The sequence below is a fragment of the Leptodactylus fuscus genome, chromosome 3 (genome assembly GCF_031893055.1).
Source record: "Leptodactylus fuscus isolate aLepFus1 chromosome 3, aLepFus1.hap2, whole genome shotgun sequence".
Taxonomy (NCBI): Eukaryota; Metazoa; Chordata; class Amphibia; order Anura; family Leptodactylidae; genus Leptodactylus; species Leptodactylus fuscus.
Window position 1 is genome coordinate 58,849,319 of NC_134267.1, and position 18,824 is coordinate 58,868,142.

The 18,824-nt window shown below is 43.1% G+C and overlaps 1 protein-coding gene across 1 annotated transcript in view; it reads left to right on the forward strand.

The window, feature by feature from the left end:
- Nucleotides 1-1,757, forward strand: part of CCDC170 (coiled-coil domain containing 170) — a 59,707-nt gene extending 57,950 nt beyond the window's left edge. The window contains exon 13 of the mRNA XM_075267652.1: nt 1,620-1,757. Within this exon, the coding sequence (XP_075123753.1) occupies nt 1,620-1,757 (138 nt within the window). The remainder of the gene's footprint in view (nt 1-1,619) is intronic.
- Nucleotides 1,758-18,824: the final 17,067 nt, after the last annotated feature.

Genomic DNA, 18,824 nt, shown 5'->3' on the forward strand with positions numbered 1-18,824 from the left:
CACAGAATACAGGGGGCATGTCATTTTGGCTGCACAGTGAACGCCGTAAAACCAAAGCCCGTAAGAAAGTTGCAGAAATGCATTTTTTCTTCAAATCCACCCCATTCTGAATTTTTTTCCTGCTTCCCAGTACATTATATAGAATAATTAATGGCGGCATCATGAAGAAAAATTTGTCCTGCAAAAATTAAGACCTCATATGGCTCTGGGAGTGGAGAAATAAAAAAGTTATGGGGTTTAGAAGGAGGGGAGTCAAAAACGAAAAACGAAAATCAACAAATGCCATTGGCGGGAAAGGGTTAACATTTCAGAAAACATCTTTAGGCTGGGGCCCCACGTGCCATAATTGCTGGAAAAAAACGCAGTCACAGTCACAGCAGAGCGGATGGGATTGTGGCAAATACCACCTTTGCGGTAAAACAGGTGCAGTGGACACGTTGCAATTTCCAAAACTGTCACATGTTTGTAATTAGCAGCATGTCTATTATACCTATGGTAACACTAGTGGTTTCCCTATAGATATAATTGAAGCAGAGAGTCTGCTGAGGAAACCTCTGCGAACTTTCTGTGCAAAGCTCTTAAGGAAGAACAATGATGCGGTTTCCTGTGTTTTTTCTTTTTGCTGCAGGACGCTACGTGGGGGCCTTAGCCTTAAACCCCTCTTAAGGTGCATTACTCTCTAGTTAAGCATGATTGTTTAATACTGTACTTGTATCCAGTTGAAGAGTTGCTAGCCATTAGAATCTCTTACAATATTTCTTTTCAGCCCTGTAGTAATATACTGTATGTACTAATGTGGAATTGCTGCTGTTACTTAGTGTCTGGTAGGCAATAAACAAATGTATTATAGATAGAATTTCTAGTACAATTTAGTCTACTAAGCTATTCATCCTCTTGTGAGCGATGTTCAGAGAACATTGTAGACGCACAAGAACTAGTTAAAGCAAACAAACAAAATGTACCCATCTAACATGAAAAGAACAGTTCAATTAGTTCTGGCTCAAGGAAGAAGCAGAAGTAACATAGGACATAAGATCTTTCTGCGTGCTTACTAGCATTCATTTATTACACTTATTCAATGCTGTATGTGTTACTCTAGGTTCACACCTGAGTTTGGATTTCCTCAAGGAGACTTCCCAAACAAAAACCTAATCTTAAAAAAACGGTTACCTTCAGAAACCCGCAGACCCCATAGACTATAATGGAATCCACTGGGTTTCCGCCGAAAAGTACAGAAAATAACTATTAGAGATGAGCGAGTACCCATAGGAATGAATGGACACAGTCGGCACGCAGGGGGTTAAGCGTCCGTCCGCTGACAAAGTCTGCGTGCCGGCTGCTTCCATTCATTCCTATGGGTGCGTGCTATTCGAAACAGCCGTATCGAATAGTACTCGCTCATCTCTATAAACTGTGTGTGATGCTAGGTTGGATGATCTCCATTGAGACAATTTTTCTGATATTTCTCCTAGTGCTACTTGCTGCATTACTCTTGGAATAATTTTGTGACATCCAATAATGGACATAATGGAAGGAGCTCAGTTTTACATTATAGAAGCTCATTTCAAGGTTACCTTAATGATCTTTCTAATATTGCGAATTGTATTTTGCTTTTACAGCTGGTAGACTTTCGAGAGGTGGTGTCGCGCATGCTGGGACTGCACATCAATTCCTTGGCATTACCTGATTATGAAATAATCAAACGGCTTGAAGGACTTCTCCATACCCACCATCACCATGTAGTATCCTGTGCATAAAGGACCAAGGATCATCATTATAGGATATAAAGAAGAAGTCATTTTGTATTAATAACTTTATGTATTAATAAATTTATGTTATACCTATTTTTGTCAACTTACAAATTCTAATATTGTGTACTTTATTTGATAAGATAGATTAACTCAATCAATCAATCTATTAGGAAGAGTTTTTATAAGGTATTACACAGTATATGTTTTTGCAATTTATTCTCAGGTTTTAATTTACATTGGAGTTTTTCATATGACAGGTTTATAACATAAACTAACATAAAACAGTTCAAAACTGTTGAAATCTAGTCTGATTCCATCTAAGGCCCGGTTCACATCCACGTTCAGTATTCTGTTCGGGGAGGCCACATGGGGAACCCCCGGACAGAATACTGAACACATTGGCAAGTGATGAGTTTATGAAAGCACACGGACCCCATAGTCTATAATGGGGCCCGTGTGTTTTCCGTGCGGTGTCCACACGGAACATGCGGACAAAAAGGTATTTCATGAACTGCTTTCCTTTCTGCATGATTCATGCGAACTTCTCGTGGAAAGCACTAAGACCCCATTATAGTCTATAGGGTCCTTGTGCTTTCACTGTTCACCGCTTGTCAATGCATTCGATATTCCGTTCGCGGGGGTCTCTATGCGGACACATGCAGATGTGAAGCAGGCCTAAGACTATGTTCACACCTGTGCCTGTATTCCGATAAGGGTTTCAGTCCCTGAATTCGCTTGAAAAATGCAGAGAGAAAAGTTCTGCAAGTGGACCCGAAGAATGGAAACTGGAAACCTACAGGCAGTAGGTAGAAAAAACGTATTACTTGGAATGCTGCAGTTTGTGTAGAAAAATAGAATCAGACTACAAGAGCTCTAAAGACTTGGATTCTTTAATCGTAAAATGTTACATGTTTCAACCTCTTACCAGATCTTCAGGCAGCAGTGTGTGTAATATGGAGTGCTCATATCCAAATGTAAAGCTTGGTTCACACTGCATTTGGCTCAACTACAGGAAATATTCTGCTGAAGAGATATACAACTGTATGACTAAACAGCCCCATACTTTGCAATTAGCTCTCGTAAAAAAATGTATTGCACAATATATCTTTTTTCTTTTATACAGCAGAATTGGAATGCATAATATTTAACATAAGCCATACAGGAAAAAGACACTGTTTTAGCATAAATGTATGTATTGGCGTATAAAACACAATACAAACATAGTGCATAGCAACCTAGCCGAATTTATTGAAAATTATATTTTGCAAGGATTTTTCATTTAATCATTTTTCTGCTTTTAGTATCTGTAGGAATAGAAATGACTTCTTTATGATTGTATACTTCATGTAAGATAACTAATGTATCATATTATCAATGATTAAAATTCAGTTTATTTTTGCAATAAAATTATAACATGCTACACAATTATACTTGTATATATTGTTATTGGCATCCCTTCTTTCTTCAAACATTCACAAAAAAAGTATGTCCAGCAACCATTAAATAAAATATAACTTTTACTTTATCAAAAAATAAAAAGGAAACTTCTTACATGCTCCAGGAACAAGACAGAAGAAAAAATATCAGCTTACGCGTTTCGGGACATGTTGTTGCATCCCTTAGTCATAGCAGTCCCTTCTTTTAGCCAAGCCGGCCGGTGCCTCACGAAACTAGACAGGAGATGGAAACCCGGTGGTCAGTTTTCAAACCCATTCACTTGAATGGGTTTGTACAGGTAACCGCTCGTTAGCGTTTTGTACCTGTTCGCGGGGAAACCGTTTTTTAAAACCGGATAGAAGTCCTGCATGTCCGACTTTGTGTCCGGAGACCAGGCGCAGATGTGAACCCTCCCTAAGTTTAAACACTATGGGGCTATGAAACCATCACACTGTTCAGGAAGGAGACTTGCGATATCCCTTAGAAATGATTATGCTTTGGAGTGAAAAGTACAAATCAATCCAGGAACATAATATTGCTTGGGAAGATTCTGGAGAAAAAAGAAACGTATCTATGTTACTTGTCAAACATGTTCTATATTGAGAAGACCTGAAAAACAGCAGTACAAGGAAGAAGCCACTGCTCCAAAATTACCATAGAAGGCTAGGTTACAGTTTGCAACTATACATGGAGGAAAAATCTGTCTTTTTGCAAAACAGTCCTCTAGTGTTATGGAAAAATGGAATTGCTTGGCCATTATGACCAATGCTATGGATGGAGAAGAAATTATGTGGTGGCATTAACCCCATCCGCAAAATACATATATGTACGTGATGAAGCGTGAGGGGCTTTATGAAGAGGGTTCAGGAGCTGAGCCCTCTCCATGGACTGAGCTGAGCCCTCTCCGTACACTGTATAATACCAGCACTGATCACGGCTGTTATGCTTTAGATGCCATGGCGAAATGTGACTGCAGAATCTAAAGTGTGCAGGCATCGGGGTGCTGTCATTTTTAACAATGGCTGCTCTTCGGAATGTGAGTGGAGGGCACCGATTGGTTTCCATGACAGCTGGGAGCCTACTGAAGGCTCCCAGACTTGTCATCACTATACTAGTTCCATTACATGCTGCCATGGGCATTGTGTTGTAGAAGTCAATAGATATTGCCATACACTTCAATACAAAAAAGAAAAAAGATCAATGAAGTTCATCAGTTTTTTTTTTCCATTAACAGTTAAAAGCAAATGACAAAACTAATGCAAAATAGACATTAAAAACCTACATTTTCATCTGTTTTTAATGTCCATTATTTTGTGTCCATGTAGCATTACATCGGTTCTGCCCCCCAAAATGTTTCTCTTAAGATAGACAATTTAGGATCATAGATAACAATACTGCCAGTAGTCCAACTCCCAGTACGAAGCTCTAGCAAGTAAATCTGGCTGACACATCTGTAAAGTTATCCACTTCTTTGTAGTTCTCAGCATCTCAAGCATGGACAAGATGTTGATTTCTCATAGAAATGTATAGAGAAACATGTCTACAGGAGTGTTGGTTCACATGGCAGCAGAGGACCTGAAGTGTGTGAATACATTCCAAATACAACCATTGATAGAAGATTACAGCATTTTCCCCAAATAGTATCTTCCAAACTTGCAGAAGATCATTTCCCAATTTTCCCACCCCTTCCACACTGTCAGGAGCATCCTCACAAGAATCAATGTTCAGCATGCACATTCAAGCAGAACTGTTCCTTGGTGAAGGACATGTGCTGGTTATGTCATACTGGGTTCTTCAGCTTTTCTAGCCACAGAGACTGCACTGATATGCAAGCCTGGCATTATTGGTGCAGTTTCTGCTTTAGGCCAGGGCCCCATGGGCCAGAAACGCTGCGGGAAAAATTGTGGCGTTTTACAGTATCTGCAAAGTGGATGGGATTCATGCGAATCCCATGCCAACTTTGCGTTTCAAACCACAGCACGGACACACTGTGATTTCCAAAGCGGCGTGGTTTTGGAAATCGCAGCATGTCAATTATATCTACGGAAACGCTGACGACTTTCCCATAGATATAATGATAAGAAAAAGTCAGTGGAGGAAAACTCCATGAACTGCAATGCTTTCCCGCCGCGGTTTTTCCCTGCAGCGCTTTAGCGTTGTGTATCGATCCGTCCGGCCTTAGCCTTAGAGTCCCTGCTTTATGTTGCAGATGACACTGGCAGGGAGCTGTTTGAGAAGCTGATGAGATCTTGTTTTCTCTAGGACAAGTTATACGTTTTAATAGCAACATTTATTGTTCCATATAATGTATTGTATTCTTTACAATATACTTTGAATCAGTAAAAAAATATGTTTGGGGTGAAAAACAAAAATGAAATCATACCTCTGTTTTTTAAATTTTGTTTATGTGGCATTATTTATGCAGTAAAATTATGTATTTCTGTGGGTCAATACAATTACACCAAAATTTTCTTGTTTTAACCCTTTCCTGCAAACTGCCATAATAGCATGGCATATGTGGGGTATTTAAATATGGTGGCCACCATTGCTTCCTGGTTTCCACTGTATTAATAAATAAGCAGAGACCCGACACTGATCGCAAGCATTATGGCCCCCGGTGCTTTGGGGTCGCCATTACGGAGAAGATTACGGAACAAGATCCAGGGACAGCGATTCATTGCCATGACAGCCAGAGCTTATTATCAGTGTTTCACATATAATAAGAAGGGATCGTGTCATCCAGTTGTCCTCTACATTTATGCCAGGGAGGGCGGCATTTTTGATTACCTAAGCCAGTCCAGGACAAGCTGTCCTGGACTGGCTTAGCATCGAGCGGTGGTTTAGGGAGGCCACTGGAGCAGCGCTGCTCCAGCAGCCTCCCCTCACGCTCAGGCAGAGAGCAGGTCATCTGCGTGCCTGCTCTCTGCCTGCGAACGGCGCTAAGCCCCGCCCCCTTCACTCCGCCATGCCCCCTTCGCTCCGCCACGCCCCTTCGCTCCGCCCCCTCCTCCCGGGGGGGCGGGGCGGCTTTCTGTAGTTCGCCTCGGGCGGCAAAAGGGGAAGGTTCACCCCTGCATTTAGGGTAGTTGAGGCAAGTAGGTAGGGGCTTCGGGGTGGATCTAGCATCAGGGCTCCATCTTTCAACCTCCTCCTAGGTTCCAGCAGCAGCCACTGGGGAATTGCTTAACTTTGCTTGCCTAACATTAGTGTTGGAAGTTCAGGGAAGAAAATGGGTATGTATTGTTAATGTTATTATTTTATGCCATCTTCTAATGCTGGGCCTGTTTTTAAAGAAGCACTCCACACCATATTTTTTTCTGTGACCCATTAGAAAGGTACATGATGAAAGTGTACTGCTGGTCTATATTGATGGCCTCACTCTGTAAATAATGATAATTGATTTGGATTTTGTAATGTCATCTAAGCCAATATTATATGGAATTTCTATATTACTAAAAATGGCCAACATCTATTCATAGATAAAATTCAGCTCATTCTGTAAGTGCCTTGATGATAAAGCATTGCTTCAAGGAAGTGAAATTAGTTTTTATGAGTCAGAACCAGGAAATGCTCTTCTTGGCATGACCACATGAAAAAACATAAAAACAAGCCACTAATAAGTTTAGCAAACAACATAAATACAGTACAATGCAAGTAAAAAGAGAGGTGGAATCACATAAAAAACGCATTTGCAGAAAATAGATGTTCTGTTAAGATCATCTCTTGCTTGTGATTATGGAACGTAGCAGGTTCTATCTTTGCCTAGTTCCATGTAAGCAGGTATGCTCAAGCATTTGTGCTTATGTTATTGGGGATAGGGGAGTAAAATGCTGCCAGAAACTGCTAATCTGATAATCCCACTGTCATAAAAAGTGGTGTGTGGACGCAGACCCAACAATGTACAAAAAAGGCAATGGCCAAAGGTGCCCCATGTCCGTGCCAAGAACCTGGTGTATATGGGTTAGTAAATTACCCTCTTTGTATCTAAGCGCTACCACCACTACCCACTCCAGGGTTTCCGTCCTAAACCTGGGAAAACTGGACAGGGGACGGCTTGCCGGCGGTCAGCTTTAAAACCCATTCATTTAAATGGGTTTTTAATGGTGACCGCCATCTGCCGGTGTCCATATGCGGTCTCTCTGCCTGGAAACCAATTTTTTTTGCACAGACACAAAGTCCTATATGCAGGAAACCCAGTTTCTAGGCGGAGAAGCCGCATACGGACACTGGCGGTTACCTATGCAGTCAGTAAAGGCCCTACATTGCCTATTAGCTTTGTGCCCCATTCTTTTTAATTTCCTCCTCAGCTTCAACTGCTCCTACATCTAAATAAATAGATAAATCATGTATTTCCCTACCCCTCACCCCTTCTACTTCATACCCAATTAGATAAGTAGATGAATAAATGAATGTCCCCCATCCCTCCCCCAAGTATACTCAACTGCCAGCACCATGTTACAGTGCACATTTCAGTGGTAAACAATATACCTTTGCTATGTATGTCATTTATGTAGATTTGGAAAAAAACTAAATTGATGTCTTATGAAGATGAGGTAGTTGGTGCACTGTCGGCAGGCTATGCAGACAATGGTGGGGGTCTGAGCGGCAAAAGCAGTGCTCCAGGGAGCTGAAGAGCCCCCTCCAGTGCACCAACTGCCTCATTTGTATAAGACTTCATAGCCGTTATCCTCCAAATATATAAAAGTGATGCACATAACAAAGGTTTTCTCAGCATAATATGCTCTGTTATATGGTGCTGACCATGGAATATGCTTAGGCGAGATGATAGACTCCCTTTCAGATATATAATAAAGTTTGTTTTATGATTAAATAAAATATTTCTCTCTAGTTATACACAGATGAATAGTTTCAGCGCTTGTCAGCATTCTATTACAACAAGAGTTTGCATTTATGTGTGTCCAGACTAACAGTTGAACTCTGCAGTCCATTTGGCGACACTGCATATTGTTCAGAATTGAGACTAAGGTCACAATGACCTGGGACAGTTGTTTAATATATATCCAGTGAGGGAGGAAGGGAGGTTAGAAGGGGTAACTTGTGGAACATGTCCATTTGGAAGCACCTACTAACCTGTGCAGTCATGAGCTATTCTAGGAAGATATTACTAGCATGTCTAACCCTGGACTTCTGTGCCATTAACCACTTCTGGACTAGGCCAATTTTCCTGGACACATTTTTGGGTTTTCTCCTACGTGTGGTTTTAAAGGCTACAGCATTTTCAATCAGATTTTTCAGCTAATTTTTTGTGTCTTTTTTCAGTTATGAATGGGGCTCTCTTCTTATGTTGTTTTTATTTCTCTATATTTTTTTTCTGACAAAAAAGGAGAGGAAATGTGTTTGTTTTTAAAATTTACAAGTTTTTTTTATAACATAAAGTACTACTATATAAAAAAAATTTTAAACAGTTTTCCCTCTCCCTTACAGTAATTTTTACATAATTGATATATACTGTATATAGTTGTGTTGTCGGGGGCCAGCTAGAACCTGTAACATGGGCACGGTAGTGTTGAATTGTTTGCCAATATCCCTATAATAGGCCATCAATATAACATTTGCATTGGTCTGACAGCCAAAACCCCTGCAGATAAGCTGAAACAGTGCAGGTAAAGATAATAAAATATTGAAGACATTCTGCTCGCCCGCTATATCTAAACCCATGACAACACTTCATATGGCAAGTGAGCCACATGCTTCATGAGGGGTGTCTCCCCTGTGCCCCAAGCACAGGCTCGTCATTGCCCGCTCGTCATTGGTTGAAAACCAATTTATTCAATGATAGGCTCCCTTTTAGCACTCATGCTATGTGTAAAACAGATGAAACTGCTCTTTTGCACAACAGAATTACACAAAATCATATTATTTTCAAGGAAAGGATTACATGTCATTTGTCTGCATATTTGTGCTGCAGTGCTGCTGTTAGGCTCACAGTGGCAACAGCAGCACATATATTCTCCATCAATTCATTCATGATTATATCACTAATCTGCCTGTAAATCTGATTAAATTCTCCTATCCCTAAGATTTTCTAACTCTATTGCTTGCATTTGTAAACTTTTAGAACTAATTGCTTGGTATGATTCAGTGAGATGAATCACAGATCCCTCCCTATTAGAGATGAGCGAACACTGTTCGGATCAGCCGATCCAAACAGCACGCTCCCATAGAAATGAATGGAAGCACCTGTGACGCCGGCCGGCAAAGTCAGCGTCACAGGTGTTTCCATTCACATGTTACAGATCTAGAAAGAAGGCGGGGCTTGTTTTGGCTTAGGAGAGTGTGGGCGGGTACAGGACGGGGAGACGTGAGTGTATCACTCACATCTCCTCTCCCAGTACCCGCCCACACTCTCCTAAGCCACAAGCCCCGCCTTCTTTCTAGATCTGTAACACTAACCTGGGAGCTAGGGGCGCGCACAGACTGAGAAGAACAGGGAGCGACAGCGGCAGCAGATCTGTGCAGGTAAGTCGACTATTCTGTTTCTAATGGACTATACTATTTTGTTTCCTCTCTGCTGTACCGTATACTGGACTTTGCTATATCTGTATTATTGTACATTGACTTGTTTATCTACTCTTCTGATTCGTTCCTGAAGCAGAAGTGTAGATAGTCAGGTCAATGTACAGTAATGCAGATGTAGCAGAGCCCAGTATACGGCACAGCAGAGAGGAAACAGAAGAGTACATACTATCTACTCTTCTGTTTCCTCCATGCTATGCAGTAGGAATGAATGGACGCAGCCGGCGTGCAGGGGGTTAAGGCTGTGTGCTGGCTGCATGCATTCATACCTATAGGAGCGTGCTATTCGAAACGGCAGTAGTATAGTACTCGCTCATCTCTAGTAGCTAACATTGCTAGCTTTCCCCATTGCTTGGCCAGTAGCAAAGCATTATGGGAAATAACCTCCGACCTCGAAATTTACTCGATCGCCGATCGGAATCCGATCTTTTCTGATCCCGATCGCTCAACCCTAGTCTACATATGTGATTCCATTAGTTTTCCAACATACGATCAGAACAGCAGACTAAAACAACATAGTGTGAAAGTAACCATTCACATTGGGTAAGCTGAGGCAATAAATTAAGGTAAAAATAAAAAAAGGAAAAAAAAAACCTTTTAAAATAATTCAGTAAATTCTATTTTCGACATTGAACACTAGGCGGAGCTGTTCTACTAGAGTCTACCATACTGATAATTTAGTTTAGTAATTTGTTATTTTCTAAGAATGTAGGTAAAGAACCGTATAGCATAGCCTTCTCTTTCAGCTTTAAAGGTTTGCGCTATTCTACAAATTATTCACTCTTTTCTACAAACAGCAATTTGTGTTTTCTTCTAGAACTAAAAAGCAAAAGCAAATATAATTATTAAAGTTGAGTAAAGATGTATTTGGTGTAGACTTTCAGCTTTAATTCAGGGGTGTTACATAAATGTTGCATTAAGTGTTTCAAAATTACAGCCATCTTTTACATAGTACCGTTATCTTTACAGGCTGAAGAGTAAACGGGCAAAACAAAATGACTTATAAATACAGGGATTATGTTTAATAATTAAATCAAAATCTTGTGCTGTCAATGACTACCTGACCCCTGGAATCCATGGACATTATGGAGTTTTCTCACTTGCGTTTATGCTTTGCTTGGCCTTTATTGCAGCCGTCTTAAAGGGGCTCTATAATCAAAATTCAGCCCTATCAGTACCACATATGCCTGAATAGCCTTTAAAAAGGCTGCTAATGGTATTTTAAAAGCCCACTCCCCCCCGTTTTAAACTAAGACCGTAAAAACATATATGCAAATTATACTTACTGTGCACGGAAGGCAGTTTGTGCACTGGTGGAAGTCATCTTTGGTCCCGCCATCCTCTGGTGTCTTCTTCCAGCGACGTCCTCCTGGGCTCTTGCTTCTCTGGCTCCATCTTCGTTTCTTCCGGCTGGTTTCATCCAAATCACGTGCGGGCGCAGTATCGCTCCATCTGGAGCTCCGGAGGGAGCAATCCTGCGCACGCGAGGAAGGCGGGACCAAAGATGACGTCCACCAGTGCACGAACTGCTCACTGTGTATGGTAAGTATAATTTGCATATATGTTTTTATGGTCTTAGTTTAAAACGGGGGAGGGGGGCTTTTAAAATACCATTACCAGTGCCTGAATAGCCTTTTTAAAGGCTATTCAGACATATGTGGGGTTCATAGGGCTGAATTTTGGTGATAGAGCCCCTTTAAGTTTCTACATGTTTGTTACATAGTTACATAGTTGATGAGGTTGGATAAAGACATGAGTCCATCAAGTCCAACCTATAACCCTACAATCCCCTACAGTGTTGATCCAGGGGAAGGCAAAAAACCCCATGAGGCTCATGCCAATTGCCCTATTTCATACTCCAAATCTGGCAGTCAGTATAAAACCCTGGATCAACGTGTCCTTAAAATCTAGAGACCATAACCTGTTATATTTTTCTCTTCAAGAAAGGCATCCAGGCCCACTTTGAACTTGTTCAGTGAATCTGCCATCACCACTTCCTGGGGCAGAGAGTTCCAGAGCCTCGCTGTTCTTACTGTGAAGAATCCCCTTCTATGTTTCTGGTGAAACCTTCTCTCTTCCAGATGTAGAGGATGTCCTCTTGTCACTGTCACTGGCCTAGGAGTAAAAATATCCTTAGAAAGTTCTTTGTATTGTCCCTTCATCTATTTGTACATTGTTATTAGATCTCCCCATAGACGTCTTTTCTCTAAACTGAATAACCCCAAGTTTGTTAATCTCTCGTACTCCAGTCCACCCATTCCCCTAATCATTTTGGTTGCCCTTCTTTGCACTTTTTCAAGTTCACTTATGTCTTTCTTGTATATTGGGGCCCAAAATTGCGCAGAATAGTCTAAATGTGGCTGTACCAGTGATTTGTATAGAGGCATAACTATGTTCTTGTTATGAGAATCTAGACCTCTTTTGAGGCATCCCATAATTTTATTTGCCTTAGCAGCAGCTGCCTGGCACTGGTCATTAAAGGTAAGCTTGCTGTGCACCAAAATCCTTAAGTCTTTTTTATTGGCAGTCTTACCCAGTAATTTACTATTTAGTACAGTCTAGAGATGAGCGAACAGTGTTCTATCGAACTCATGTTCGATCGGATATTAGGCTGTTCGGCATGTTCGAATCGAATCGAACACCGCGTGGTAAAGTGCGCCATTACTCGATTCCCCTCCCACCTTCCCTGGCGCCTTTTTTGCTCCAATAACAGCGCAGGGTAGGTGGGACAGGAACTACGACACCGGTGACGTTGAGAAAAGTAGGCAAAACCCATTGGCTGCCGAAAACATGTGACCTCTAATTTAAAAGAACAGCGCCGCCCAGGTTCGCGTCATTCTGAGCTTGCAATTCACCGAGGACGGAGGTTTCCGTCCAGCTAGCTAGGGCTTAGATTCTGGGTAGGCAGGGACAGGCTAGGATAGGAAGGAGAAGACAACCAACAGCTCTTATAAGAGCTAAATTCCAGGGAAAAGCTTGTCAGTGTAACGTGGCACTGACGGGCTCAATCGCCGCAACCCAGCTTTCCCAGGATCCTGAATGGAATACACTGTCAGTGTATTCCCGTATACCCGATATATACCCCGATACCCGTTCCAACGGTGTGCCCCCCCCACCTTCACCCCAGAAATACCCTGCAAGTCCCCTAGCAATAGAATTGGGGCTATATACACCCACAATTTTTACTACTGGTATACAGTGCCATTGTCTGACTGGGAATTCAAAGAATATATTGGGGTTATAAATACCCTCATTTCTTGCTACTGCCATATAGTGCCAGTGTCTGACTGGGAATTCAAAGAATATATTGTGGTTACGTGCACCCACAATTTTTACTACTGGTATACAGTGCCATTGTCTGACTGGGAATTCAAAGAATATATTGGGAATACAAATACCCTCATTTCTTGCTACTGCCATATAGTGCCAGTTTCTGACTGGTAATTCAAAGAATATATTGTGGTTACGTGCACCCACAATTTTTACTACTGGTATACAGTGCCATTGTCTGACTGGGAATTCAAAGAATATATTGGGAATACAAATACCCTCATTTCTTGCTACTGCCATATAGTGCCAGTGTCTGACTGGGAATTCAAAGAATATATTGGGGTTACGTGCACCCACAATTTTTACTACTGGTATACAGTGCCATTGTCTGACTGGGAATTCAAAGAATATATTGGGGTTATAAATACCCTCATTTCTTGCTACTGCCATATAGTGCCAGTTTCTGACTGGGAATTCAAAGAATATATTGGGGTTACGTGCACCCACAATTTTTACTACTGGTATACAGTGCCATTGTCTGACTGGGAATTCAAAGAATATATTGGGAATACAAATACCCTCATTTCTTGCTACTGCCATATAGTGCCAGTTTCTGACTGGTAATTCAAAGAATATATTGTGGTTACGTGCACCCACAATTTTTACTACTGGTATACAGTGCCATTGTCTGACTGGGAATTCAAAGAATATATTGGGAATACAAATACCCTCATTTCTTGCTACTGCCATATAGTGCCAGAGTCTGACTGGGAATTCAAAGAATATATTGGGGTTACGTGCACCCACAATTTTTACTACTGGTATACAGTGCCATTGTCTGACTGGGAATTCAAAGAATATATTGGGAATACAAATACCCTCATTTCTTGCTACTGCCATATAGTGCCAGTGTCTGACTGGGAATTCAAAGAATATATTGGGGTTACGTGCACCCACAATTTTTACTACTGGTATACAGTGCCATTGTCTGACTGGGAATTCAAAGAATATATTGGGGTTATAAATACCCTCATTTCTTGCTACTGCCATATAGTGCCAGTTTCTGACTGGTAATTCAAAGAATATATTGTGGTTACGTGCACCCACAATTTTTACTACTGGTATACAGTGCCATTGTCTGACTGGGAATTCAAAGAATATATTGGGAATACAAATACCCTCATTTCTTGCTACTGCCATATAGTGCCAGTTTCTGACTGGTAATTCAAAGAATATATTGTGGTTACGTGCACCCACAATTTTTACTACTGGTATACAGTGCCATTGTCTGACTGGGAATTCAAAGAATATATTGGGAATACAAATACCCTCATTTCTTGCTACTGCCATATAGTGCCAGAGTCTGACTGGGAATTCAAAGAATATATTGGGGTTACGTGCACCCACAATTTTTACTACTGGTATACAGTGCCATTGTCTGACTGGGAATTCAAAGAATATATTGGGAATACAAATACCCTCATTTCTTGCTACTGCCATATAGTGCCAGTGTCTGACTGGGAATTCAAAGAATATATTGGGGTTACGTGCACCCACAATTTTTACTACTGGTATACAGTGCCATTGTCTGACTGGGAATTCAAAGAATATATTGGGAATACAAATACCCTCATTTCTTGCTACTGCCATATAGTGCCAGTTTCTGACTGGTAATTCAAAGAATATATTGTGGTTACGTGCACCCACAATTTTTACTACTGGTATACAGTGCCATTGTCTGACTGGGAATTCAAAGAATATATTGGGAATACAAATACCCTCATTTCTTGCTACTGCCATATAGTGCCAGTTTCTGACTGGTAATTCAAAGAATATATTGTGGTTACGTGCACCCACAATTTTTACTACTGGTATACAGTGCCATTGTCTGACTGGGAATTCAAAGAATATATTGGGAATACAAATACCCTCATTTCTTGCTACTGCCATATAGTGCCAGTGTCTGACTGGGAATTCAAAGAATATATTGGGGTTACGTGCACCCACAATTTTTACTACTGGTATACAGTGCCATTGTCTGACTGGGAATTCAAAGAATATATTGGGAATACAAATACCCTCATTTCTTGCTACTGCCATATAGTGCCAGTGTCTGACTGGGAATTCAAAGAATATATTGGGGTTACGTGCACCCACAATTTTTACTACTGGTATACAGTGCCATTGTCTGACTGGGAATTCAAAGAATATATTGGGAATACAAATACCCTCATTTCTTGCTACTGCCATATAGTGCCAGTTTCTGACTGGTAATTCAAAGAATATATTGTGGTTACGTGCACCCACAATTTTTACTACTGGTATACAGTGCCATTGTCTGACTGGGAATTCAAAGAATATATTGGGAATACTAATACCCTCATTTCTTGCTACTGCCATATAGTGCCAGTGTCTGACTGGGAATTCAAAGAATATATTGGGGTTACGTGCACCCACAATTTTTACTACTGGTATACAGTGCCATTGTCTGACTGGGAATTCAAAGAATATATTGGGGTTATAAATACCCTCATTTCTTGCTACTGCCATATAGTGCCAGTTTCTGACTGGTAATTCAAAGAATATATTGTGGTTACGTGCACCCACAATTTTTACTACTGGTATACAGTGCCATTGTCTGACTGGGAATTCAAAGAATATATTGGGAATACAAATACCCTCATTTCTTGCTACTGCCATATAGTGCCAGTGTCTGACTGGGAATTCAAAGAATATATTGGGGTTACGTGCACCCACAATTTTTACTACTGGTATACAGTGCCATTGTCTGACTGGGAATTCAAAGAATATATTGGGAATACAAATACCCTCATTTCTTGCTACTGCCATATAGTGCCAGTGTCTGACTGGGAATTCAAAGAATATATTGGGGTTACGTGCACCCACAATTTTTACTACTGGTATACAGTGCCAATTTCTAACTAGGAATTCAAAATGCGCAAGGCTCCCGGAAAGGGACGTGGACGAGGCCGTGGGCGAGGTCGGGGGAATGGTTCTGGGGAGCAAGGTAGCAGTGAAGCCACAGGGCGTCCCGTGCCTACTCCTGTGGGGCAGCAAGCATTGCGCCACTCCACAGTGCCAGGGTTGCTTGCCACATTAACTAAACTGCAGGGTACAAACCTTAGTAGGCCCGAGAACCAGGAACAGGTCTTGCAATGGCTGTCAGAGAACGCTTACAGCACATTGTCCAGCAGCCAGTCAGACTCTGCCTCCTCTCCTCCTATTACCCAACAGTCTTGTCTTCCTTCCTCCCAAAATTCCGAAGCTTTACAGAACAATAACCCAAACTGTCCCTGCTCCCCAGAGCTGTTCTCCGCTCCTTTCATTGTCCCTCAACCTGCCTCTCCACGTCACGATTCCACGAACCTAACAGAGGAGCATCTGTGTCCAGATGCTCAAACACTAGAGTCTCCTCCATCTCCGTTCGATTTGGTGGTGGATGACCAGCAACCCACCCTCATCGACGATGATGTGACGCAGTTGCCGTCAGGGCATCCAGTTGACCGGCGCATTGTGCGGGAGGAGGAGATGAGACAGGAGTTGGAAGAGGAAGTGGTGGATGATGAGGACACTGACCCGACCTGGACAGGGGGGATGTCAAGCGGGGAAAGTAGTGTGGATGTTGAGGCAGGTGCAGCACCAAAAAGGGTAGCTAGAGGCAGAGGCAGAGGTCAGCAGCTTAGGCGAAGCCAGGCCACACCCGGAATCTCCCAAGATGTTCCAGTTCGTACCCAGCCCCGAAAAACTCCCACCTCGAGGGCACGTTTCTCGAAGGTGTGGAGTTTTTTCAAGGAATGCGCCGAGGACAGATATAGTGTTGTCTGCACAATTTGCCTCTCGAAATTGATTAGGGGCTCTGAGAAGAGCAACCTGTCCACCACTTCAATGCGCCGTCATTTGGAATCCAAGCACTGGAATCAGTGGCAGGCAGCAACGGCAGGACAAAGGCCGCCTGCCGTTCACGCCACTGCCACTGCCTCTGCCACTGCCTCTGCCTCTGCCACTGCCACTGCTGACTGTGCTGGCGATGCACTCCAGAGGACGAGCCAGGACACCACTTCATCTGCCTCCGCCACTTTGTTGACTTCTACCTCATCCTCCCCTGGTCCTGTCTTATCTCCTTCTCCTGCACCATCAAAGGCACCATCAGGCGTTTCTTTACAACAACCCACCATCTCTCAGACATTGGAGCGTCGGCAGAAATACACTGCTAACCACCCACACGCGCAAGCCTTGAACGCCAACATCGCTAAACTGCTGGCCCAGGAGATGTTGGCGTTCCGGCTTGTTGAAACTCCCGCCTTCCTGGACCTGATGGCAACTGCGGCACCTCGCTATGCCGTCCCTAGCCGTCACTACTTCTCCCGGTGTGCCGTCCCCGCCTTGCACCAGCACGTGTCACTCAACATCAGGCGGGCCCTTAGTTCCGCGCTTTGCACAAAGGTCCACTTGACCACCGACGCGTGGACAAGTGCATGCGGACAGGGACGCTACATTTCACTGACGGCACACTGGGTGAATGTAGTTGAGGCTGGGACTGCTTCCCAAACTGGCCCGGTGTACCTCGTCTCCCCGCCTAACATTCCTGGCAGGGACACGAGAAGAACACCCCCCTCCTCCTCCTCCTCTACCGCCTCCTCCTCCGCCACCGCCTCCTCCTCCGCCACCGCCTCCTCCTCCGCTGTTAGATTGACCCCAGCTACGAGTTGGAAACGTTGCAGCACTGGCGTTGGTAGACGTCAGCAGGCTGTGCTGAAGCTGATCAGCTTGGGGGACAGACAGCACACTGCCTCCGAGGTGAGGGATGCCCTCCTCGATGAGACGGCAATATGGTTTGAGCCGCTGCACCTGGGCCCAGGCATGGTCGTTTGTGATAACGGCCGGAACCTGGTAGCAGCTCTGGAGCTTGCCGGACTCCAACATGTTCCATGCCTGGCCCACGTCTTCAACCTAGTGGTGCAACGTTTCCTAAAGAGCTACCCCAATGTTCCAGAGCTACTGGTGAAAGTGCGGCGCATGTGCGCCCACTTTCGCAAGTCGACAGTAGCCGCTGCTAGCTTAAAATCTCTCCAGCAACGCCTGCATGTGCCACAACACCGGCTTTTGTGCGACGTCCCCACACGCTGGAACTCAACGTTTCAGATGTTGAATAGAGTGGTTGAGCAGCAGAGACCTTTGATGGAATACCAGCTACAAAACCCTAGGGTGCCACAAAGTCAGCTGCCTCAGTTTCACATCCATGAGTGGCCATGGATGAGAGACCTTTGTGACATCCTACGGGTCTTTGAGGAGTCCACAAGGAGGGTGAGCTCTGAGGATGCGATGGTGAGCCTTACAATCCCGCTCTTGTGTGTTCTGAGAGAATCCCTGATTGACATCAGGGATAACTCAGATCACACAGAGGAGTTAGGGATAGCATCCGATCCGTCACAGCTGGAGAGTAGGTCCACACATCTGTCCGCTTCACTGCGTTTAATGGAGGAGGAGGAGGAGGAGGAGGAGGAAGAAGAGTTGTCCGATGATGTGATGGTGATACAGGAGGCTTCCGGGCAACTTCGAATCGTCCCATTGTTGCAGCGCGGATGGGTAGACATGGAGGATGAGGAGGAAATGGAGATTGAACTTTCCGGTGGGGCCAGAGGAGTCATGCCAACTAACACTGTGGCAGACATGGCTGAGTTCATGTTGGGGTGCTTTACAACCGACAAGCGTATTGTCAAAATCATGGAGGACAACCAGTACTGGATCTTTGCTATCCTTGACCCCCGGTATAAAAACAACATCTCGTCTTTTATTCCGGTAGAGGGG